This window comes from Amia ocellicauda, chromosome 22 (genome assembly GCF_036373705.1).
Source record: "Amia ocellicauda isolate fAmiCal2 chromosome 22, fAmiCal2.hap1, whole genome shotgun sequence".
In the NCBI taxonomy this organism is placed as follows: domain Eukaryota; kingdom Metazoa; phylum Chordata; class Actinopteri; order Amiiformes; family Amiidae; genus Amia; species Amia ocellicauda.
In genome coordinates, this window is record NC_089871.1 from 14,484,113 (window position 1) to 14,510,549 (window position 26,437).

General features: G+C 40.3%; 1 protein-coding gene across 4 annotated transcripts; it reads left to right on the forward strand.

Moving 5' to 3' along the window:
• The first annotated feature begins 696 nt into the window (after positions 1 to 696).
• tpm4a (tropomyosin 4a) lies at positions 697 to 25,673 on the forward strand. Of its 4 annotated transcripts, none has more exons than XM_066695993.1 (9): positions 697 to 1,085; positions 5,746 to 5,871; positions 19,179 to 19,312; positions 19,577 to 19,694; positions 19,835 to 19,905; positions 20,097 to 20,172; positions 20,718 to 20,780; positions 20,906 to 20,975; positions 24,391 to 25,673. In XM_066695993.1, the coding sequence occupies exons 1-9, from the start codon at positions 972 to 974 to the stop codon at positions 24,471 to 24,473; spliced, it is 855 nt and encodes a 284-aa protein (XP_066552090.1). In that variant the 5' UTR covers positions 697 to 971; the 3' UTR covers positions 24,474 to 25,673. The 4 variants fall into 4 exon arrangements, with proteins under 4 accessions (XP_066552090.1, XP_066552091.1, XP_066552093.1 ...); XM_066695994.1 differs by lacking the exon at positions 24,391 to 25,673 and adding an exon at positions 22,530 to 22,819; XM_066695996.1 differs by lacking the exons at positions 697 to 1,085; positions 5,746 to 5,871; positions 24,391 to 25,673 and adding exons at positions 9,374 to 9,920; positions 22,530 to 22,819.
• The last annotated feature ends 764 nt before the right edge of the window (positions 25,674 to 26,437 follow it).

The window sequence follows — 26,437 nt, forward strand, 5'->3', positions numbered from 1 at the left end:
ATACGCCTTATAGGTGATGATGAATGAAAAAAATAAAGACAATATTTTCCTTGGCAGGCATCTATCTTTCTGTAGCACAACCCTGGGTTTCCATTTTTGGCAAAAAACAGATTCATGTCATCTACCACCCACTCATAACTTTGAACCTAACAGTTTGGAGCATTCCTGCACAAGGGAAGGGAAAACCAGAAGAAAGACCCCAGATAGCTGTCAAACGATACACGTGAGTGACTGAAACAAGAGCAGTAAGTAAAGGCAATGCATCCTTTCCTTTCCTTTCCTTTCATGATCTGAGATCCCCCCTTCGGCTGCCCACATCCTACTGAATTAACAAAGTTCTTAAAACGTAATATTTCCTCTCTGCTTTTTAAAACATTCCCAGCCCCCCGGGCTCTAATTTATACTTCAGCAGACGTGTGCTCAGGACTGTATGTCAACACCCTTATCATCGGTCACAGGGTTAAATATGGAAACTAGACCTTTCTCTGTTTCTTCTTTCTTTTTTTTTCTTCTTTAAGAAAACACAGCCATCCAAATAAGGAGATTGGCTGAGGGCTGTTAGGGAATCCACTCCAAGCCATTCCTTAGAAAGGCTTCAAATGAAAGATCTGGAGGGGGGGGCATTCAGGGGGAAGGGGAGATGCGGGGGGGTCACCGGGGACCACGGCTCTCTCCAAAACCTAGAGTCGGGTGTTTGTAGGAGTTTAAAGCTATCTAGGCAGCACTGGGTCTCAGTCTGTATCCCTGGTGTTCTCTCCCTTACTCTCTCTCTCTCTCTCTCTCTCCCTCTGTTTGTGTGGGGCTCCAGCATTACCATTGAAGGCTCTCCGGTCCTCTTTTTCTCCTGATTTCTTCTTGTTGTCGACTGAGCTGCTTTGATTTAATTTGATTTCTTTTTTTTTTTGGTGTTTTGGTTTTTGGTTTTTCTTCATTTCCTTGAGCAACCCCAGACCCCCAAAACAAACGCCAAAATGGAAGCCATCAAGAAGAAGATGCAGATGCTGAAGCTGGACAAGGAGAATGCCATCGACCGCGCGGAGCAGGCAGAGTCCGACAAGAAAGCTGCGGAGGACAAGTGCAAGCAGGTAAGGATTGGGATAGGGATGGGGAAGACAGGGTGGCTGCATGGTTCAGGAAAAACCCAACTGAATGCACAGGAACTCCAACCTTCACGCCCCCTTGCACATATTTATCTTATACATCAAGTCACCATAGGATCTGCTGACTTCGAACATGGTTTTACAGTGGTTTCCTTTGGCTTCAGCATGCCTTTACTGTGATTAACTACACTGGTCCGCAAATAAACTGCGGTCTGCTATTGTAAATAGACCCATAAAATGTTGCACAGACTCCGTAAAAATCCTACAGTAAATCTAAAAATGGTGAACTTGCATAAGGGTGGGTGAATTATATTGAGAATAAGTCTGGTTAAACAAAGGTCTTTAAGAAAAGGAAACCCACAAAAATAAACTATAAAAAACTGAAGTGTGTCATCATAACACTTGTTTTGTTTGTTTGTACATAACAGAAGTCTATGACAGACCATTCGCATCTTATTACTTGTGATCCTCTAGTGATAATTTCAGAGAACCCCCTTTAAAGTCATGTATTCTCTAAAACATGATAAAGTCTGAATACATAAAAGAAGAAGAGAAAAAGAAAACTAAATAAAGCTGATGAACATGTACACAGTGTATCTGTGTTGCACCACTGCTTCCGCTTTGAAAGCCAACAACAGAGATGTCTATCCATACGGTATGTGCTTGAACATGAACTTCTGATTTCTCAGACCAAATCAGTCATCAGGCTACGTCATGAAAAAATACTACACATTCTTCAGCTACTTTAAACTGCCTTTGTGTCATAGCCTAACCCTTTCCTGCTGAGTTTTGTACTGGGCTCTGTTTATTTGTAACGCAGCCAGCCAAAGTAATCAAACCCCATATAAGGAGAAAGGACTGTAAAAATGAGAGACACCTGGTGACTCTATTGGCTGGCAAGGCATACTGTAGGCGATATGACTAATTGTAGAGAGTTTGGAGACAGTAATTAGCACACTGTGAGTAAGAGTGTCAACAGGTGGTGATAGATTTGTTATTTCAGCAATTTTAGCATGAGAACATAATTTGGCACCTAGTCCCAATCTATCCACAGCCTCTGTGTTTAGTCTCGTCTTGACCTAATTGCTTGACCTAAGCAATAAATAAATACACATACATATTTTATACAGTAAAAATAACGCCCCACACACATCCCAAGCTTTGTCCTATATGTTTAACTCACCTGAGCTTTGTCATTGCTGTAATGTTGTACCAGATTGGAATAAAGACTACAGAAATAAAAAGTACTTTTAACAAGCTGTAAATTGAAAGTTTCCTCCTGCATTGGTATAAATGCTCTGTTCTTTTTAATGTGCCTTTACCATGGCTTTGTATATGAAGCTCAAATTAGAGAAATTAAAAGAATGTACATATGCAAATATTTATTCTGGGAGCTTACTGGCCACAAACACACCCAATGAAAAGGTCAGAGGTCGTGAGTGTGCTGAACCCATGCTGGTGTTGGCAGGCTTGGAGAGAGTGTGTTTTCACCTCGCAGCTGCAGGCCGCAGTCTCCCTGTCAGGACAGGGAAAGTGTGAAATTGCACACATTCTTGAAACAACTTGTTAGTGGGACACAGGGAAACAACCAGGATCTGAACTTGAGATGTGCTCTTTCGCCGGCTACAGAACTGTCATTGTTTCAACAAAACGGCAAACACAACTTTTGCTATTTTATTCAAAGCATATCAAGTCATCAAATCTACAACTGTGTCTTTGGAAGCACACAACTCTCTGCCACAACAGACAATATTCCTATTGTTAGTATTATTACATACATTCTTTGTAATGAAAGGAAGCAGAGAGACACAGCGTGCGACTGGGATGGGAAAGGTATGGCTGGCACCCTGGAATCCAACATCACAATGCCAGCTGCTCCTCTGTTCTCTCCTGGCTGAAAGTTGCATTTCTTTGTGGTATATCATGTGTTTGTTTTGTTTGTTTATTTGGGGCACAACTCCTGAACAGACTCTTAGGTTTCCAAACTACATTAAAGCGTTCGGAAATGCCAACGGGACAATGGACTTTCAAAGGCATGCCAGAACTTTCTATCAAGTTTGGGTCTTTGCAAAGACGGCCACTGAGTTTGTAACACTCGCTGTCACTCAACCCATGGTGATGTGGACAACAGCTCCCCCCCCACTTCTCCAGCACAGAGAAGGGGAGTGAAGAAACTTTTCATACATGACTATACACTGAATCCATCCATTTTATTTCCAAAGTGCCGTCCCAAATTCAACCGCACCATGTAGAACATGCCACAATCAGCGTCCATTCCTCTGCCACCATCCCTTAGGATTCCGATGAAGGTATATTTGGACGCACATTAGGAACTACGAAGGTCATTTATTCATATTTCATCACTAATTAATTAAACTATTAATTTACAACCTCAATTGAAATCATCCGCGATTAAAATGTACAGGGTTAGAAAGAACAGTGGGCACGGATAGAGCAGCTGTGCCCTGTGGACAGACGCACCACAAGAGGAGCTGGAGTCCTGCCTGACAGGTGTCTCCATCACCAGCGATATGACAGCAAAAGTGACGAGCAGGCTCAAACAACACCGATATTTTTAGCGACGGAGAGATAGTCTGCCTGGAAGCCTGGGGATTATCAAGGGCCACTGGCGAGAGTTAAATACACAGAGCAGACTTTGATAAAGGATACTTAACTGCTGTCGTCTTTGAACATTAAGTCAGCAACATTCTGGAGGGCTTGTTAGTGGTAACTATAAATATACTTAGCAATCAACACCCCAGAACAGTGGCAGACATTCAAACAGGAGTCATCCAGGGTTGAATTTACATTTTTGTACCCATCCACCATTTCAAAACTTTCCAACTGGAATGTAAAGTTATATATTCTTGCAGGAATGGCTAAAATGTCAGATGTAGCCTTCCTGATCTCTCCTGAGAATGTCCTTTATACTCAAGATAATGCCATTTTTATTCTGCAAAATGAATACAGATGAATCAGGATTGTTAACAACAGATTTGTGTTAAATTCATGGACAACCAACTGAGAGAATCGATCAACTCATGAAAGAATTAAAACCAGTGCCCTGAGATGGTGAAAAATGAAAATCATGGAAGATTCAACTTAATTTGATTTGGCATCCAGATCTTTGACTCGGTTGTAGATGAAGCACTTCCTTAAAAGGAAAAGGAAACAGTTGATGTGTTATTATTTTGAAACAGATTTAAAGTGATCTAAAGCACTTTTCCATTGAAATCATTGGGATTCGTGAAATGGAAAAAAAGTGCAATTACTTTGACTGTATGGCCTAATTTGGGCCTGAACAGCAGAAACTCACCAAGGACCTCTTTAGATGTTTTCACTCAGACTATGATTCTAAAAATATATACACTTTAGTATACACTACAAGTCTCCTTTATTTTCCATCCCTTTTAGACAAAGTTTGTATAGGTTTGTATGCAAAAGCTGAGACAATAAAAGGCATTCTTCATTAGACTAATCAAGTAATAATGTTTAATGAGGCTGTTCAGCTCGATTGAAAGCTTGCAGGTTATAAAACCCCACTTCTTGACTTCTCCGGGTCACAAAAGCTAATGAGGGATAATTCCTTTAAATCTTTACAGCCTTAATAATCGGCAACTTAGAAAGACAGACCCGCAATCTGAAGCAAATCTAACGGAAAAGAAAGAAAACACTCTGCTGCGGGACACACTGGCTGTAGCGTTGGCTCAAAACCACACATTTTGAGTTTTGCACAGTTTAACATCAGGTATGAAACATGAGAATACACCGTGAATGAAAAAGAAAGAAAAGAAAAAGCCGCAATCAATTGATCTACTCACTTTTTTCTTTTTACCATGTGTTTCTATTAAACCGCTTTGAAAGACATTTTTTTTTCTTTTTATGTCAATGTTCAGGCTGCCTCAGAAATATTAGGGAAAGTTAGAGCACAGAAAAAGGGAAATGTGATCTTTGGTACCTTGCTCTGACATCAAGGCATCATGCTCTGTACCTATTGTAATATCCCATTAGCAAAGCCATTATAGCCATGATCAAAGAAATGATATGCTCAAACTTGCACACAAAGACAAAAAACAACAAACAAAAACTGTGTATGTCAAACAACAAAGATTAACAGTCCATATACACAACCTCTGAACTTCTCCAGCACAGACCAGTGCATTTTTAAAACCCTTAACCTTGAATTGCTTAAAATGATAAATATAAATGCATCTCTCTCTCTTTATCAACACCTAATTAATCCTAATAAAATATAACTGAAAAGTATGAGGAAAGTTAGCCTTTTAACATTTAACCTCAAGTCCGTTTTTTATCAATTAAGGTTATGGTGAGAAGTAGAGATTGAATTGCAAATAACGCATAAATCTGCAACTTGATCAGCTATTGTTCTTTCTGCTGACACTGGGAAAGGCAAATGGGGCCTGATGTTTCCTTTCATGATAAATTATGACCATGAAGGGCAAGCTTAATGAAATATTGTTTTACAAGAGAAACAGCTTCAGGCATTTCCACTCTCCCTTTTTCAAAGCGATTTTTTTATTTTATCTGTGTCTAACTCTTCCAATCCCTTTTCGACAGAGTCTCCCATTCCCGAGTCTTACTCACCTTACTGACTCTCTCTCCTTTTCTTTTTCCTTCCCCTTAGCTGGAAGATGAGCTGATTGGCTTGCAGAAGAAGCTGAAAAGTACTGAGGACGAGCTGGACAAATACTCTGAAGCATTGAAAGATGCCCAGGAGAAACTGGAACTGTCTGAGAAGAAGGCCACTGACGTGAGTACAGGAGCCTGGGAGTCAACTGAGCCATCATCCCTAGATACACCACACCCTGCCACCCCACCTCCCCAACTCTAGACCAGGGCTTCTCCACAAACAGGCCATTGCACAGCAGGCATTTATAACAGTCATTTTAGTCATTCATATATATATCAATATAGGTAAGAAATGAATAGTTTGAGACAAAGTGCCAATATGGAACAGATCTACCGAACTGATTCCTACACTTTCTTGCACACAAATGCATTTCATCATGTTGTGAAAACAATACATGTGAATAAATTGAATGTGCAATAGTATTACATACAGGGTATCGTAGTCCAAACTTCACTTGCAATTTTATGAAATTTCTAATAACACTATAGACATTTTACTTGGCATTGTTAAACTGGATGGATACCACCTGTTTGGACTGGATTTATTTATTACACTCTGAGTCAATTAAAAGACAAGCCTGACTACTGTTAACAGCTGTGAGTCCACTTTGATCACGCTCAGACTCAATCATGCTCCTTTCAGCACAGGTATTTTACATTCTTCTCTTCGATCTTGAAAGATGAGAACAAGAAATGCACACAACTTGGGTGCAGAATTAGGCTTGGCGAAAGCGATATGTAGTATATATATTGTTCCAGTCGACAGGGAATCATGGGATTTGAACAGAATCTGTACTTTGTGTGCCAGCATTATGTGTACCTGGCAAAGTGATTGTTTTAAAATAACATCATAATTGTACTCTTCAAAATAATATTCACTGAATTGATGGATACCAGTTTTATATTATATAAATTATATGATCCACATATTAATGTGTCAAATCAAATTTAAAACCTGATTGTCATTTCCTCACCACCAGACCTATTTTAACCCTTACAATGACATTCTTAAAATAGTAAAACGGTCATTAGAAAACAAAACAACCACTGATTCCAAAGATGTAACAGAACAAAAGATGTCATTGTATATTGCCCGCTACAGAATGCTCTCAAATGGAAAGATTAGCTAAACTGATTGAGTCCGGGGTCAAAGGGTAAACATTTTAATTCGCTGCCTACGGGAGTCATGATGTCACCCGACTGGAGTATCACTCACATACTTCAGCTATCTTCCACTGGCAGACTTTGATATATATATATATATACCTTAAATAAATGTCTAGTACAGTAACTTGAGATAGAGACAATTATAACAATGAGATTAAGGGACACTGAAAGCCACCAGGCAAACTCTAGGATTATTGTTGTTTTTAATGTTGCAGGCAGTCTATCTGAGTCAAAATGTACTGTGCCTGAAAGTTAAAATGTATTTTTTTAAGCAGCAATTAAGCGAATATAAAATGTAACTCACCGTTGCCTGCCCTTACAAAAAATTAAATAAATGCTTGCACTGCGGGAGTGAGCTTTATCAAGTGAATGCATTGGTTTCACAGCTCTGTGGCTGACAGGCATAAAGCATGGGTGAGACTCCCCTCCTTGCCTTGTAGAAGTTGAGGAATTCCAAGTATGCAGTTAATGCAAACAGTGAACCTCATACTCCTATGCTTAATGAAATCAATGCTCTGCGCTTTTCCGGTGGGTAATGCACAGGGCTAGATTGTTCTGAGCCATTGCCCACATTTCCATTGGAAAAGTGTCAGGGATATACATTAAAATCCTGTGGATTCTTCAGCTCAAAGATAATGGGGATGGGGATTTAGTCTACACTGTATGGACTACTTCAGTAAGACCAGCACACATTTGACACAGTGTACATTCCTAATAGGGAAAAACAAACACACACACACACACACACACACACACACACACACACACACACAAAGGCAAACATCTAGTTCAGACTGTGGTGCTTTTAAAGCGATTTATATTTTCTTTTTTACTTCTCTTTTTGTTAATGATATAGAAAACATGAAAGAGTGACCACTGCTCTCATTTCCTCACATTCTCTTTATATTCACCTGAAAATGAGTCTACATGCTTCTGCTCAAAGTTAGAACAAAATTATGTTTTTGTTTATTCTGAAATCATTTTTGGAGATTGAAGAGGGGGTGATCCAGGGAGTGATCCATTAACTGGGAGGGAGAAACCTTCACACAAAGCCCCTCCAAGGCTCTGAACAAAAAATACATGACATTAAAAATGAAAACTTATGAATATATGTATAACTTGGTCTTCTTGTGTTAACTCGCTTATCCCACTGCTCTGTGATGTGGGCTCATGCTCTCAGTGGGCCTTCAGCCTCAATAGGGAGCGAAAGGCAGGAGGTGTCACTGAGATAAGACAGACTTGGGGTCAAAGTTCAACTTGGGTGGTGTCTCTTTGTAGCGGACCCTTGTAGACTGGACTTTTCTTTTTTTCTCTAGCACCATTTTGTCTTGGTGAGGTATAGAACAGACAGAACACAATTCTAGACAAATGTACTCTAGGAATCTGATACAGCGAAGTCTATTGGATTTCTGCCTGGTGAACAAGAGAGACACAAGTAACTTGAGCATTACATTAATGCAGGTGGGAAAAAAGAATGGCAGATTGATGTCTGCATAACTGGAAGAGACAGGTCAATATTTTAGAGGTGGGCCAAGAGGGATCATAGGACAAACGAGATGTGCTTGTCAAAAGTAAGGCCATGGTTGAAAGCCAGGAATTTCAAGCCTGTATACCTTTGTTTCTGCACTGGTTGTGATAATTGACCTCCCTTGTCTGTGCCCCAGCCTCAGAATACAATTGCAAAACTGAAACCTAGTTTAATCATTACTGTCAATGTGGTTGGTGACGCTGCGTTACGTTGGTTTCTAACTGGAACTAAAAAAACTATGCAAACAAATGGAAATGAAATAGGAAAATAGCCTGCTACATAGCAAATCCGAACTGTAGATTAAATTGGTCGGTGTTGCAATTGCAAATTGGTTTCCTGCAAAAACGTAGTCAAAGGAAAAAACAGAAACAAATCACTTGAGGAATGTGTCGCCGCCTCACGGCTGCAGAGGACTCAGCATTGGGAATCAATTACACATTCCTCAGGAGCTGCAGGGAGCACAGCCAGACACTGTAGGTGTGTCTGTGTCTGGCTGAGATCACTTAAGGTCCCTCAACCCTTTAGAGACACTGGACCCCTTTGTCCCAAGAGAAACCCTCCATCAAGTTTCATCACGACCTTGGCTGACTGTACCAAAACGGTTACTGTGTAGTTACAAATAATGCCCCTCTATAATGTATTTTTAAAACTTATTTTAATTGCACTTGCACTTTATTAGAAGCCCCTGACGCATCCACTGGCATTTTTGCTCATACGTTTTCAATGCAACCGGATATTTCAAAACGTGTATCGGACAAATAACTCTTAATTAAGTAGATTCTCCTTTTCCCCCAAATAAGTGCAAAAGGCAGCACATTTCATTGGGAATCTACACCCTGAGGAAAAGCATCACCCAGACACGCCCCGCCCACTTTTAAAGCGTGACGTCAGCAGAAGGAAACTTCTTTCCCAGGATTGGAGGGGTTTAGGCTGAACTTTTCTTGAGCAATCCTGCTTTTTTCCCTTTTTCTACACTGGAAGGATCCCTAAGCCTCCCTAACGCGTTAATATTGCATTCCAGAGAGTCAATGAGAGAGGGACTTTAGCGCTTTTTGTATTGAAGCCATCCAACCAACATAGCCGCTGAGATCATACTTAAAACAACTTTTATTTTGGGGACAATCATTTTACTTTCTGGTTTTTGCACTTGAAAAGTCGATTTAGAGAACTTTTGCACCATTCCAAACCTTTTTATATATATATATATATAGATATATCAATAAGAAGCTGTATATATTGAATTTTTGTGAATACATTCCGGTTTTGTTAAGTAGTTTTATTTTTTTAATATAAAGTCCTATACTGTAGATTAGCCTTTTTTTTTCCCGACTCGTACGGAAATCATGGCAGGTTTGAATTCTTTGGACGCGGTGAAAAGAAAAATCCAGACTTTGCAGCAACAAGCCGACGATGCAGAAGACCGAGCCCAGATCCTGCAGAGAGAACTGGACAGTGAACGCGAACTCCGGGAGAAAGTGAGAAAAATGACTTTATTTCACTTTATTCAGTAGAAGAGACACTTCTTGTTATGCTTGCATTCCTCGTTTAATTTATTTATCATTTTCTAGGCAACTGCACTTGTGTTAGACTAACAATGCGCTGAATAACATTCCTAAAAGCCACGTACATCCATTGATAGGACCGGTTAGCGCTCTGGGGCGGCGCAGCGCGCACAATGCAAGGCGTTGGTTCTTAATCAAAGACTGGCAACATTAAGGTCGCGTCCGTGTCCCGCTGTGCTGCGCAGGTCTGCGCGGCTCCACCAATGGGATCGTCGGGATTCTGCAGATCTGCGCAGAACTTCGGAGATCTGCGCTACACGAAATTGAATTCCCACAGGTCCAAGTGCGTGCCGGTTGTAGAATACGTGTCCAATTGTAATAGAAATATGAAATTTACAGGTATTCGTGTTTGTAGTAAAGTCGATTTTATTTGAGTTTGATTTCACATTCGTTTCTACTTTAATTGCATTTTTAGAAAAATCAAAAATCAAATCAAACATCACCAGAAGTTTAAATTTAAAGTGGATCGATTATAAGGACGCGAATTTAAAGCATTGAACTTAATTAGTATCAAGAAAGGACACAGTTTCGCGGCCAGGTACTTTTGCAAGGCGGGTAACACCGTACTAAAATATCCACCGACTTTGACCTCGTTAGAGAACAAACAGAACAAAACTTGATTTTCAGTAACAAATCATGAAACTGCACGGTTACCTTTTTTGTGTGTTTCGGTTAACGATTTAGTGGTAGAGCATTAAAAAAAGAGCACCTGGATATTAGTTACTGTAGTTGTCTGAGTCACGGTAAAAGGATGTTTGTCTTGGGATGCAGAATTAGCCTGTATAGCTTGGGAGTCAAAGGGCGATCAAACCATTCAGAGTACACTAATAACTTAATTGTATATTCTAAGATAATGGGCAATTATGCAACATCTTGCATAGGTTCAGACCTGCAGCTGTGCAAGTCATAGCCACAGGTATCCAAGTATACTAATTGAAAACAGAAATCAGCTCTCTGTCACTGCAGGATTACTCTTTTTGTTGTAAGAGATGGGTGTCTCCACTGGCCACATTTGTTGATGAGTACAGATCAATCAAACATATGAATGTGTACTCCTACATACCTGGTTGTGTAAAATGCAACTACTTGGCCAGATGTTTTTGGTTTTAATTGTGGGCTATTTCCTAAACTTATTAATTTTAAGGGTGGTGGGGGGACCAATTAAGTCTAGAATTGTAGCAGATAAATTGTAGATAACCCTAGGGATGGATTATTCCAATTTGAGGACTGTATGCGAGGTCTGAGAGGGGTTTCGGAACTGCAGATGGGGTGGGGGGGGGGCGGGATGATGTAATCTGAGCAGCACTGCAGACAGCCAAGGGGGGTGTACAGGAAATTTCCCAGGAAAGCAGCTCCTGAAATCTCTGCAAGCTCAACTAAATAAACCTCATAAAGCCTTCTGAAAAAAACATAGTCCAATGCAATAGAAGCCTCCTGGAATTCAGTTCTGATCATTTGATATCTACAGTATTTGAAGCCACTGGTGAATCGGCACCCTTAGCATTGAGCTGGTGAACGAAAGTGTGGTTTGAACCGGGCCATCTGCGCTCAAGGCCTTCAGACACACCGCAAAGCCAGCTAAAGTGACAGACAGACCCATATTGTTAACCATAGGGATGATCAATGTACTCTGTGGCCTCCCCAGGGGTCCTAAAACCTAATTGAGAACCTGTGTTGGTGTTTAGTTTCAGTGTTTAATTAATGGCTGCCATTCTTGCAGAACCTTGAAGGATATTCCTGTTGGTGGATTGTCTTGTGAAGCCAAAGTTCATATGCTACAGCTGCAGAATGTCTCCCAAAAAAAGAATGAGAGTTTATTTAGGCATCATATTTTGCCTCTGAAGTGGCCTTAGATGCCAGCAACACCCTCCAGACCTAGGCAGAGAGAGATAAGACAGGACTTCTCCACATACTTTTAAATGGGTGACTCACTTTTTGTGAGATTAACTGCTTTCTCATAAGCTCATAAGGCTATGAGTTCATTCTATGGGGTAGGTTAGGGCACAATGATGTGTCATTTCCTTCATAAGAATTATTTGGCTGCTGGTTTTTTTAACGAATGACCATGCGGATGCCTGTAGCAATGAGGTTTTTGTGCTTCCCTCTATTATATAGGTGAAAAGTGCTTGCATATTTGCTGCCCTGATTGCATTTGGAAAGCCCTCTGAATGTGTTGCTTGCTGAATTTTCCATTCCAATTCATTTTCAAATCAATTCAATTACAATTCCAGAAGAGCCTATTATGTCAGTGGCAATAAGAACTGGAATTGAAAAGGGAATTGCAACTGAAAAAGTGGAATTGACCCCAACCCTGGTTACTTGGAAGCCGCGTTGTTAACTTTATGGAAGCTCTGGGCCTCTTTTGAATAATTAATTACTGTAAAGGCTCTGTGGAACAACTGCTTCTGGTTTGTTTTTTAAATTGATCTACTATCATTTGTATAGACCTACTGTATACAAAGTATGTAACATGGACATTCTGAAAAACTGGATTTTAAAGATTAATGTGAAATTGGATTATATTAGACCCCTACTTCTTATTTTTGTCACCCCTATGCTAATTGTAACATCAAACAAATCTGTGTTACTTTATTTATTTTTGTAATTGCCCTGTTCTTTGGGGGGCTATTTCCAGAGGGGAGTGGCTGCTAACAGACCTCAGTACATCCCCTTCCTCGCCTGATCAATCTTGAAAGCTAAGCTGTGATTCTTACTGCTGCGTTTCCTGTCCTCTCTGCCCTGGGCCAGATGACCAGCCAGATAAGCAGAGGAATTCAAGACAGGATCTATAGATTGAGGATGGCCAGGGATATAACTTAAGTTTAACATTATTTCTGTGAAGAAACTCTGGCTTGCCTGGCCCTTGAGTTTACGAGGTTCTTGCGAAGAATCCCAGTAGCTTTTGGAATGGCAGAATTCCAAGTCGTCCATTCTGGATGTCAATCTGGAATTTCACAGTTGCGAATGTTTGGGGGTACACCTTTTTAATGCAGCACGAAGTTCATCTCCAATATCAAGCACTATTCTGTACAATAAAGTAAGATATTCAAAAGCATGTGCCAATAATGAGCTTAATAATTTTCAAGAGTGTTCACCAATGCATGAGTTGGAAGGTATGCAGTCAATAGATTCCAGATGCATGTGCCTCTCCAGGACTCTGAAAACAAGCAGAGGACTTCCTACTCTGGGCTGATTGAAAAGGCTGTCAGTACTCTCCTTAGTGTCCCACAGGCTGCTTGGGTGAATGACTCTTGTCTCTGGGTTCGTGCTGCCGAGGAGTGTAATGTTGTACACAAATCTTATGATGCTTGACAGATTTGAGATGCGTAAGATAACGGCCTTAAAAGTTGACATGAAATACCTCCTATACATCGCCTATACGGATTGTTTTGCAACCACGAAGGATAAACACATGAAATGATTGCATGGCTTGGAAAGGCCACCCTTCCTGGTTTAATGGCATGTTTAATTTGGAATGGGTCTATGGGAACATGGCAACGCTCCAGGTTTAGTTTCTACTGCTCTGCAGCGTGGAAGCCAGTGTACGACCACTCATTATAACATAAACATCAGGGCTACGATCTGGAGGGAGAGGACTGAAGGAATGTGGCGTTTCCTGTGTGCCAAAACCGAAACCATGGTGACCATTTGTCCCACTAATTTTGTTACATCTAGCCTCGCCCACTGTTCCACCTTTCACAAATATTGAACAGATATCTTCTTAGATATTATTATGAATAATTTAGTTCCTAGATGTTTAGGATTAATGTATCCCCCCCTGATTTTAAATGTTGGATCTGGATCTGGTTGAAAGAATGCAAATCATTGTGATGCAGGCGATAGCAGGCTAACGTAGTAGCATTCAATACATGTCATGTCTCGTCTTAAAAGTGAGCATTTTTATAAAAATGAAAACGCAACATAAATTAAGACTTGTGGTAATATATTTCTTGGATAGATTTCGGCGTACAGTCTGGTCTTAGGGTATGGAGGTCACTATGTTGTTAAGAGGCTATAATACCGTTTCATCTCTAATTTCTCTCCTCAGTTTTATTATGACCAAGCTGCAGTGAAAGTCTGATACACGATTCTTTATTTTTCAAAGATGTTCCTGAACAGTTGTTAAACTTCCTGGAGTTTGGCTTCTCTGTCTGTTCTTGCTAAGGTCACAATAGGCCTGTGAGCAGTGGGAGGGGAGGACCGCTACAATGTGTCGTAAAACCAACAACCATTTGGGAAACGGCCAGGGACTGAATTAACTATACAAGTCCCAAGTCCTAAATTTAGTTATCGCAGAGGTCTGACAAAATATGAAAGGAAAGCAGGGATAAAAGGGAATCTCTCTCAGTGGGGTGCAGTCTCGCAACAACAGTTTGCACATCTGTTTTCTGAGCTGTGCAGAAACCCTGAGTGAGATGTATACATATTTAACTTTTTGTGTGCTGTTTAGGAAAATCTGCTCTGCAAGGAACAAAAACATGTTTGTTTTATTTAATTTAAGTTCACTGAGGATTTTATGTTGATTGAAGATTGAACTGAGCAGATATGTCAAGTTCTTCAGCTTTTAAAATACCCCCTAGCTACCTGTTTTTGTTTTGTGTTTGTTTGAAATCATGAATGTAATTCTGTGGAATTGTGGTTCCAAAAATGTTCCATGCCTGTATACCTCCAGTTAGTCAATCCTGAGTATCTCAGGTTAACAAGCAAGTAATTTGTTTATATCTACCAGGTTTTTCCTCCACTACATTTCCATACCAATCATATTTGCAGTTTGGGTGTTATAACTTCCAAGCTTTAACAAAGCACCCTTTGTAGAGACCAGCATGCATGCATGTAATGTTTAAACACTGCTTGAGACCTCAGATGTGATATTCTAAACACTAGCCATTCTTTGCCTTTCAGACATTTAAACAAATGGTGGGTTGAAGTATATAAATGCAAACAATTTTGCACTGAAGTTATTTTTCATTAACCAAATCAAAGATTAATATGAATGCCTGCTTTGCATGTTTTAAGGCCTGGCCTGTATGCCATGTTTTATTAATGGAACACTAGGTTAGTAGTAGTGGTGCTGGGAGAGTGTTTGGGAACGGAGATTACTGTTGCAGAAAACTGTTCAGAGAGTATCGAGTGTACCTTGTCTGCAGCCAGGGATTTACATAACTGGGGCCCAGGGAAAGGGAATGAGCTGATCTAGATCTTTGTTGGTTTTACGACGCACTGTATCTCTTTGCATTGTGGAGTGAGTATGGCTAGTGATTCCAGAGGATAACGGTGCCACCTGCAAAATAAAACCCCCCAAAACCAAGGGCTTGATTCACAGCCTCATTCCCAATTTTCCAACTTTGCAGTGGCCTGACTCTGAAATGTTAATCCAGAAGCTAGGGCCCTGCAAAAGCAAGCGGTATGGAGGTATTCGTAGTGAGCCAACCCAACATTTCCTGATATGGGAGCCAGTGACTCATTTTTTTTGGAGCTGTGATAACTGGTTTAAACATGTTATTTTACTGTCACCGTTATAAAGTATTATAGCAGTAAATGGTTAGTGTAGCGGTGTCTTCTTGCCTCTGGCTCATTTCCAGGGAGCCTAGCAGTTTCATGCCATTTTGCTGTAGACTTTTATGTTAAGCAGGTGATAGAGGAAGTATTTCATCTACAGAAAGCTTTGTGAAGTAATTGCAAAAGTCCAATTTTATCTCTGTTTTAGTGCCGGGAATGGATCTTTTTTCTATGTGGTTTTTAAGGATCCACATGTGAGTGGGATTAGTGCAATATAATATCTGTTGCTTTGTTTTTGTGGGGGGTGTTGTGGGGAAGTGTTTTCGGTTTATTTATGATTCTAACTTTGTCATAGTACATTACGATAGTGAAGACGTCTGTTCCAAAAAGTGAGGCTTCACCATTTTGCTGCCCCATTAATTAACATGGGCTATGTTCAGCGATTTCATAAGAAAAGGCCTGAATTTATTTACAGATTCTCCTTTGGATCTGAGAGGTTGAGGCTAAACCATCTGGAATTTGAACGCCGTCGCTTTTATGCTTGAAAAGAAATAATCTTGATTCTTTGTTTGAACATGTATTTTGCCATGCAAATTTAAATTACAAAATTTAAAAAGCAATTGCACAAATACAATGACAAGACCGCGGGTCTTTTTCGTGGCGGGGGTGGGGGGGGCGATCCTGCCTTGTGGTTTCTAGGCATTCTCCACGAAGCATACCAGATTAGACCTGGCCAAATTTCAAAGGCCCGAGATATCTTAAATTAAATGGGCTGCTCAATAGTAGACCAAATTCCAATCTGAGTTGTAATACTTTTATCTTAAGTGCATAATTCTAGGTTCTTGTAGGCCGTTCCAATATATTTTCTTGTTAATTTATTTTGGCTTTACACATTCATTACACCATTTTATTGACTATGCCTTTAGAATGCATGCCTTTAAAAACTCAATTAAGTGAAGAATGATAGTGTGGGGAATTAAAAAAAACACAATGAGTGAAGGGGGGGCGGGGGGTGGGTTTGCTCCTTGTAGTTTGTATGTCTTGCTTTTCCTGATTCCCAGTTCAAACAGATGGTTTCATTTAGATTCTTGTGCGATTACTCTTACATCTTCCTGACATTCTACCACAAACATTCTCTGGAGTCTGTTTTACCATATAAGGCATGTGGCTGAGGCGGGCGGCTGCAGGGGGGGCTGCTGGGGAAGGGGGCGGGGCCGGTGGAGGAGAATGCTGACCCTGGAAAGAGAGGGAGGATGTTAGCGTGGGTTGATATCCTGTCACTCTTCCCTTCCCCAGCCCCCCCCCTTTCTCTTTCCTCTCTCTTTGCCTTAAGAGGGTCACCATATGAGATACAGACTACGTTTTATTTTTTTTAATTAAGCATATGAATCTCATCTTGGAAGTTTCAATCATCCTTTGTGGCAGACTTCACAGCAATCTGTGTTGAAAGCATTTTTCTCATGACATTTATAGTCCCCTAGATTTGTATGTGTATTTGTTTCCTGCTGATGACCTCCCTGCTTTGGGCTCCATATGGAGTGCCTCTTGGTGGTGTCCTTTCTGTCTATATGGTTATATTGGATTGAATAATCAGAGTGGACCCTGCGCTGGTACTTTGTTTTTCTTTCCTGGCCGAAGCAAAGCTGGAGATATGCCACTATCTTTTCTTTTGGATGTCTCTGGTCTGCTCTTCCCTCAGCAGGGAAGTAGCAGAGACACTTCAAAGTTATCTGTAATGTTAGTTCAGGGCAAGAAAAGAACCAGATACATTTCAAAGTCGGTGGTGCCTGTTTAGGCTTTATTAAACCACCTCCACTGTGGCGATGTCACACGTTTAACCTTCATTTGCAGAGAAGAGTATCAGATTACCACAAACTGCATATTTTATATAGAAATATGTGTTTATTTTCTATTACAATGATGTAGCCTAGCTCTTTTTCTGCATTTTTTTTGAAAAAAAAAAAAAAAAAAAAAAAAAGACAATAGCCAGAGGGAATTACTGTAACAGAAGTCAGCTGCATAATTTCCTTTTATTCTGTAGACTTATTACTGAGGTGTTTGAGAACTACTGGAATATCCCTACTTTATTCCACAGGAAACTGGGTAGGGGGAGTTTGGACCTGAACATGATAAAGTGCTTTGAAACAGTCTTGCCTTTATACCGTTGACATTTTTGCATTGCCTTACCATGAATAATGGCTTTCCCCACACTAGACAAACAACTTTGGTTGATATTTTTGGAACGAATTTCCAATTCTTGTCTGGTGTCTCTGTTTTTGCTATTATTAAAGTTGTTCTGCCATTTTTTCAGACATCTTGCCACATATAAAGTTAACACTGGCCTGACAGCTGCATAGGCATCATTCTCTGTCTTTGGTGGCCAGATTATGAGATCATCTTTATCCTTTTCTCAGATTTAACTTCTTTGGCTTGTTTTTGTCCTCTCTGCTTATTTGAAAACCAATCATTGAGGAAAATATCGTTCCTGGTTCAGGGTTGAATGTTTGAGGCCTACTACAACACTCTCCAAGCCAATAGAAACTTGAGTGCAAAACTGAGCAGATGTTTTTGTTTTCATCATGAATAGACGAATAAAACCCTCGATCTAGTGTGAATGGCTGCGTAGCATCCTCTTTAGTTTTTAGTTGCTTTTTTTTCTTCTAATGTCTTAAGTTAAATTTAGTTTGAGCTCAAGAGAATGTTAACCATCAGCATAAATTGGTTCAACCCATTTGGGTGTCTTTAACAGGGGTGCCAGGGTTTGGCTTGGCATGAAAAGTAGTATGAGGGAAAGTTTAAAAAAAAAAAAAAAGAAAAAGGCCACCACCCCTCTTCCCTGTTAATGCATCATATTGCATCCAGTTAAGTAGGAGCTTAGAGAAACTGTTTATGCATTGAAGGCTCAGGAAGCTTGCCACTGCGGGTTCACCAAGCGCTCAGACTGGAAACTGAATGTTCAGCCCAGGAGGGAAGAGAAGAGCACTCTCTACAGATGGCCTAATTACAGTTTTCTCTTTTACTGACTAAATCCTTTCTTTCTGGGGCATCTGAAGTTCACGCCTTAGAATGGAGGTTGCAAATCGAGACTGTAAGCTCTCTTCGGTTTCTGCATACTGAAAGCCTGGGTAACTAGTTGTAAATTATAATATATCTTTTTACAACACAGGTTGTGAAGGAAATGTATTTCTGTCCTTTGGTTTCAATGACTTACAACTACAGCACATACACACGTGCACACACACACACACACACACGCAAAAACGGAAAAACAAACTGTTCGCATTAACCCGAAAAAACAGGAATCAGTTTCCTACCTTTGTGTGTAAGCAGATTTGAATTCAGCACTCATTTAGTGTTGGCCCACCATGATTGAACCCTGAGTTGACCTTGATAATTGTTTCGTAAAGAGATGGGAAAAGTGGAAATAGGTCAAATGTTTATTTATGATTTAAAGGAGGAAAGTTTATCTTTTGTCTTATGCAAGCCTTTCATAAAATAGTCTTGGGTATCATGCTGAATTGGTTTTATTTTCAATAACTGAATATCGTAATTTATACATTTTTATTTAGAGGTAGGCCTAATCTGGAGCAGACTGAGTGGAGTGTGGGGCGGGGTGCAGTGGGGGGCAGCAGAGAGCACAGTGTGACGCGTTGTGCTCTGTTCGGTCCGCAGGCAGAGGGAGATGTTGCTGGGCTGAACCGCCGCATCCAGCTGGTGGAAGAGGAGTTGGACCGTGCCCAGGAGAGGCTCGCCACCGCCCTGCTGAAACTGGAGGAGGCTGAGAAGGCAGCTGATGAGAGCGAGAGGTCAGTACTGGGCAGGGAGCGCCGAGAATGCTGGGACTGATTGCCTTTACTGGGATATAAAGATGAACATAGGAATACACTGACACTTGTTTTTGATGGAGATGACATTCATTTATAGCCAGTTGGTATCATAACCTGTGTGTTGTAAACAGTTCTCTTTTGTAATGGATCCAAAAAGATGTTTCATTGTAGAGTTCCTGTATTGCTAACGTTCAGAGTTTGCAGTGGGGCGTCCTGGTCCTAACTTTCCTCTTCCTCCGACAGAGGCATGAAGGTGATTGAGAACCGGGCGATGAAGGACGAAGAGAAGATGGAAATCCAGGAGATGCAGCTGAAGGAGGCCAAGCACATCGCTGAAGAGGCCGACCGCAAATACGAGGAGGTGAGCAGAGCAAAAACGCCCTGATGTACACTGCCATTAAGTTTCCCACTCTGGCCACCATCTCTCGTCTATTAAGACTGTCGGCTGTACTTCGGAGAATATCTTGACTGTGCTGAGCATTTTGTTTGGCTCTCTCTCAGGTGGCGCGTAAGCTGGTGATTCTTGAGGGCGAGCTGGAGAGAGCTGAGGAGCGAGCTGAGGTTTCGGAGCTGTAAGTTGTTGTTATGCATTTCTGAAATGTGTCAAAATGGATTTTTCTTTTATTTACAAAAAATAGAGCTCCTTTGGTTTTTAATTGAACTGGAGATAAGGTTTACTAGGACTCAGATGTGCATGCAGCTTTCCTTCCCAAAAACCTTTCTCTCCAATGTTGTAAACCTGTCTGACCGCATGTATTCACAGTAAATGTAGTGACCTGGAAGAAGAATTGAAAAACGTCACCAACAACCTCAAGTCTCTAGAAGCCCAGTCTGAGAAAGTAAGTCTCCATCCAACGAGCTTTCCTTTAAACAAACAAACAAACAAACATCTTTAGAGGTTAAAAGGCTTACACCATTAAGCATTCTAGACAATGTCTTATGAGGCTGGGAAACTTTCATTGTGGACTCCAGCAGAGTTCATTGCTCCCTCAAATCAACCGCTTCACCCCTAATGGGGTTAGGTAGACCCTGGACAAAAGCCACAGAGACCTTGATTTAAAGGAGGACTCTGTCCATTTGACGTGTGAGTGTCTGTTTGTGTGATGAGGTGTGTTCCCCACCGGCAGTAGGCCCGGGTGGATGGGATCCTAAAAATGTGTTTTTATTGCATCACTGTCATAATAAACAAGCCTGATGGTTGAACCAGAGCGTCTGTAGACATGATAGAACATCCCTTTACTGCAGGCATGGGGCCAGTTGGACCATGTTTTTTGCATTGGTCATTCAGGGGGGATAACCTGGAGCTTTTTAAATGTATTTCTTAGTGTAGATCTTGATTGTTTCCAAGAGTTCATTTTTCACACCTTTTGTATTTATTGTGCAGTACTCCGAAAAGGAGGACAAGTATGAAGAGGAAATCAAGGTTCTCAGTGACAAGCTGAAAGAGGTACGGATCTCTTGTTTTCAGGAACATGTCTAGTGCTGGCCTAACGTGGCTTTGCTTATACAACAAGTCTTGATCTCCAGTAATGACTAATCTCTCTCGCCTCTCTTGCTCTCTTCTCTCTCTAGGCTGAGACCCGTGCTGAGTTTGCAGAGAGGTCAGTGGCCAAACTGGAAAAAACCATCGATGACCTGGAAGGTAGGATCACCATATTTTTCTGTATTCAGCAGGGTTTGTCTGCTGTTACTATAGAGAAATGCTGGATGTTCGACACTAGGCCATAGCAAACATTGGCTTCTCCGAAGTGACTTTGAGGTCTCGCACTACTTAATTTATTTTATTAAAAGGTTATTTCCATAGTTAACAGTATTTAAGCCACAAGTGTTCTTTTTATCTGAAAATACATTAGTTTTGGCTCCTGGTTGGTTACAATACAATATTATTGTCATAATTAGTGTTACTTTTTGTTGTACATTTAGTAATTTGACAGAAACCAATCTGCGTATTTTGTGGATGCTGACACTCAGATTTATGCTAGCACTTGCAAATCGATATGTTTTTGTCCATAAAAGTATACATTTTTATGGTTACAATTCAGGCATTGGCAGTAAACCAAGAAGTACACTTTACTGGCATTTTTCAAACCAGTATTTGTGAGTTTGGTCCTTCTGGGAGTAAATCCAATTCAGTAAATTCTGACCATGTGGGGCTTAATCATGCATCTGGCGTTTGGATCTAGCTATAGGTGTAGAAGGGTTTTGTTTCCAGATTGTTTTTATTGATCATAAACAATTGAAACTTGCCTTGAATTGCAGCAACTGTCTCCTATTCTGTAGCGTTTGCTCTACCTGAGATGGAACCCAACTTGGGTTTAATGGCTGGAAATGAATTTCCTAAAGAAAGAGGGGTGGGGGGGCATCCTCCTGCTGAACTTGTGGATTTCTTTTTTTCTTTTCTTTTTTAATAAGCCTGCTGTCTCACTGTATCCCCCGAGTAAACTACTATGTGAAAGGAGCAGGGCTGCAGAATGGTCTTTTCATTATCATGCCAGGGGAACTGAAGTACAGGGGATGGGTTGGGGAGGTTACAGATCACACCAATTAATACTAGTGTGTGTGATCAATGTACAGCAGTAAATTCCTGCGCAGAACCTATTCCATTAGAAACACTCTGAGACTCTTGATTTTTAATTTTGAAATTCGAAATCGAGGGCAGAATCGACTGGGGAAAGCAAGTACTTTTAATATAGCCGATTTTAAAGAAACTTTTTTTTTTTAATCTGCCTAGAAGTCGAGGATCTTAACTGACATTTGATAGACTGCAAAATGTACTTTCACACATCATTGAAATTCTTATTTAACGATCGAAATGTGCAGGACTTCAGTTTTAATGAGACCAGCATCTGGGCATGACTGGAAATGGTCTTGCCTTTAGTAAAGTAAACCTCTCCAGTTTCTAAAATCAGTATTCAGTCCCATTCCAGAGTCAACTGCCAATCTTAGCTACCAGTTGCACTTTTTAGTAATCGGATCAAACCTCCTGGAGTATCGGTTATTCTGATGGAGTTGAGTGTGTAGTTTACCTTGTAACTTTTATTGCTCTCTCTGACCTTTTGTTTTTCCTTTTTTTTCTCTCTCTCTGTGTCCATTCCTTGTCTTTGTCATTCCTTCCCTTTCTTCCATCGCTCATCGCTGCCCCTCTTCTTCTTCTGTTGCTGCTGTTCCTCTGCTCCTCCTGCCCTTTGACCTCCAGATGAACTGTATGCTCAGAAGCTGAAGTACAAGGCCATCAGCGAGGAGCTGGACCATGCCCTCAATGACATGACCTCCTTGTAGACCCCCTCCCCCCCCCCCCCCCCCGACTCCACGCTCCACGGCAGCCTGTCCTATTCAGAACGCCTGTCCCTTTTCAAAAAAGCCTTCCCTCTTCCATCTTCAAACACTGGCCATTCACTACCATGCCTTTTCTTCTGACTTGTCTGCCTGCGAGACCCTTTCTGTAAAAATGAAGCTCTAATAAAGTTCTTTCTGTCCTACAAAATACCCATTCATTTCCTCCTTCCTTCTGCTTCATATCCACTCCAGTGTGCTACCTCATGACGTCCTTTCATTAGGCCCCAAAAAAAGAGCATTTGGACACTCATGTGACTGCAAAGTTCACCTTTTTTTAAATGTTTTGAACTCATAGGTTTAATTTTAAATCCATGAATATTTGATAACTTTTTTTTTGTTCATTCCCTGTAATGGAAAGACAGTCAAAGATTAAACCCAAACCATTCAAGGTATAGTTAATTATCAGTTAACTAAATGACCTGAATCTGCTCAAATCCAACAGTGGAATGTGTTTGTGTGACAGGGAAGTATTTAAGTCTTATTTATAGACCTGTATCCACCATATTGGAAAAAGTAAGTACAGAATTATTGGATGTCTGCTTTGGCTTCTTTTACCATTTTTGGAATTCCACATTCGATCCATCAGTTTACCAGACCCACTATACCCCTGTTAGATCTAATCGGGGGTGTTTGTGAGTTGGTGATTGTCTGACCACATCAATCGGCTCCCTGGGGTTCTGTGTTGACTCAACCCAGCCGAGTATTTCCCTCGCAGCTCCAGAGATTTCTCAGGCCGTGATCACAGTATGCTTTTTTTTTTTTTTGGTCTCCAAAATCATTTGGTTTTGAGTGCAGTCATTCCAAACCCACGTTATTGGAATGGGGACTTTCCTTTGAAAGGGCATGGTTTAGACAGCTACATTTTCAGTCCTGCTTCTAACAGCTTGTTACCAGGGCAGTTTGGTATGTTTGTGTTTTAATTTCAAATGAAGGAAAGGTCTTTTTGACAGAGATTCCAAAAGTGTACATTCTTCTTCCTGCCATTGTTTTGCGTTCCTGCCATTTGTAATGCATTGCACTGCCTATACCTCCTAATCTGTAATGCACCTGGTGGTAGAATAAGGAGAGCAAAATACACATGGGTCTCACAAGATCAGTTCTCATTCTAATTTTAATACCACAGTTTACTGCTTTGGAGCATTGCTATACAGGAATGAGTGCGATGTGAATTTGAAGAGATACCTCATTCACAGGCACCTTTTTGAAGGGAAACTGACCAAAGGTGCTTGGCATGGCCCTTGCAAACCAACATATGCCACATGCTTGGGGAGTTAAAAGCAACATAATCATATGGTTCCACTGTATATAGTAGAGATGCTTATAAACTTAAATGCATTTTTTTTCTTTTGGAGCTGGAATCGGTTACAACTAGTGCTGGTCAATATTAGAGGAGAGTTTGTCTACATATATATCCATAAGCCACACTGAGATTATGCTCAAGGTTATGACTCGACAGGGTGCCTTTTGTTTAAATTTGTAGCTCTACATCACTACATTTTGCATAATGAACTTTGACTTTTTTTTGTTCTAGTAATGTATGATAGACTTTAGCTTAGGATGAAATGTAAATCAGTTGTATGACCTGTAAGAGTGTAAGATTTGCCTGCTTTTTTCTCCCTTAAGATATGCCAGAGTTCAAAGTTGATTTGCCTGTGTTGGAGGGTTTCATCCCTTTCATTTTGGTTTTCTTTAAATACTGTATTTTGTTTTTCCATTTACAGAAAAATTATCAAGTGCCAAAGAGGAGAATCTTGGGATGCATCAAGTTTTGGACCAAACGCTGCAGGAACTGAACAGCTTATAAACAATAAATATAGAGACCGGAGAAGAAGAAGAAAAAAAAACTAGCAACATTCCATGGACCTTCCATTTCATTCCAAATTTCAAGCTGCAGTGTCTTAGCCCCAGAAAAAAAAACGGGCCTAAAAAACAAGTGAAAACCTTAAACCTGTATCTGCAATGTTTATATATAAAAAATTAGAAAATACATCGCTTTCTTTCTCTTATCTATCTCCACTGACAAGTACAATACATGCCGCGCCCTAGACAACATGTGCCACCCCGCTCTTTTCCTCCTACAAAGATGTTTACAGAGTTTTGTTGTTAGTTCTGGAAATTGTGCGTTTACAAATCTGTAAATTACAGGGACAGTACACACACACACTCACACACACACTCATTCACTTGCACCTGGGATGTGTTTAGCATAGAGCATGAGAACAGAGGACAACTCTTTGAAAGCAGAATTCAATATTTTAATGGTGAGCAGCTAGAAAAAGATGGTTGATTTGAATCGTTTCTGTGGGAAACCAAACCATGTATTTTGCTGATCTTTTATTTTCATATTGGAGGAGTCTTGTACCTTTTCCTCTGAAGCGTTACAGTTTATTTTCCCGCTCCAAGTTGAAACCAAATAACTTTTGGGCTCTTAGTGAGGTGCTGTCCCCTATGCCTTAATCTTTGTTTTGGAACAGAAATGTGAACTTTGTCACCTATCATGCTCTATATCCTGTCAGGAGAGATGGTTACATTTTGGTTTTAAAGTTATTTCAGGCGCAATTATGATCTAGTTATATATATTTTCTTTCAGAGACTGTCTTTGTTCTGATGCAGATTTTGCTAAATCATTTTCCTGGTGTTGTATTATGAAAAAAGGTGATAACTGATTCAAATTTAACCACAACACTGGAATCCCAGTATAGTAAAATATGGAAATGTATATAGTAGGTGACATTAGTAATTTGACAATTCCAATATGGTTCCACCTGCACAGTTACATCCAGTTCTGCTGGAAGAAATATCTCAAAGCCAAAGCATACTCTCAGTGCATTGTTGTACCAGGAATAATATTCTCATGTTTTTATTATTTTTTAATTATGAGGTAGGCTTTAAATTCTTGGGCCTCTGAACAAGTACCTCACAATTGCCTCACTGAACTTGTATTAAACTGTTTCACTTTTTTCTTAGCTTTCAATCTAATAAATTTTTACAAAAGAAAAACCCACTCTGCATGTCACTGTTATTTTTGCTTTGGTTTGTGTCCATTTCTTATTGTGCCGTAACAGTTTAAGAGGTTTGTTTTTACAGGTCATAATTTGGAAACGATGGTTTTAAACAGGGATATAGGCCTCCAACTAGCAATGGTCCAATTTATAAAATGGGCCAATTAAACAAATTAGTAGAATTAAGTAGTTTAACTCAGCTGGAATGAAAACTTGAAAGATACTGTGGCTGTCCTGAAACAGCTGGCAAATAAGTTCCTTAAATATCCTGAAATTTTTTAGTGTGTGTTTTAAGTTCTGTGCTGCACTGTATTATCGGGCTTTAGGGTTTATCAGTGGTCCTCTTGTGCCCCATAGTGGATATACCTGAGAACTGTAATTTGTACTGGAAGTGGGATAGAAACCTATTACACTTTCTTTGCTAAAGGTCAACCTTTACTTTTCCATAACATTATACAACATTTCCCCTAATTTACTTTTGTTATACTTTGTGCTGATATCCTGCCGGTGTGAACTAGATAAAGGTGAACTGTAGATAATGCTGCTCTCAGTAACTGTTCTGTTTTAGTACTTCAGATTGAAATGTATTGATTGTATACCTGTTAGCTCAGTATAATGAGTATAATAACTCCCTGCTGTTCCTATAGGTTATAGTGACTGTCATTTACTATTTTGATGCATAGATGCATAGACTTTACCTACTCCCTCCCCCTACCCCCGAGTTTAACCAATCAAAGCCGGTTATCTTAACGATTGACAACATGCG

What these genes read in the sequence shown, in the direction of transcription:
- tpm4a (XM_066695993.1), top strand. Translation starts at nt 972, where the DNA reads ATGGAAGCCATCAAGAAGAAGATGCAGATGCTGAAGCTGGACAAGGAG. An exon ending in CGGAGGACAAGTGCAAGCAG is followed by an intron (nt 1,086 to 5,745) that starts GTAAGGATTGGG and finishes CCTTCCCCTTAG; the next exon opens with CTGGAAGATGAGCTGATTGG. An exon ending in TAGAAGCCCAGTCTGAGAAA is followed by an intron (nt 20,173 to 20,717) that starts GTAAGTCTCCAT and finishes TTTATTGTGCAG; the next exon opens with TACTCCGAAAAGGAGGACAA.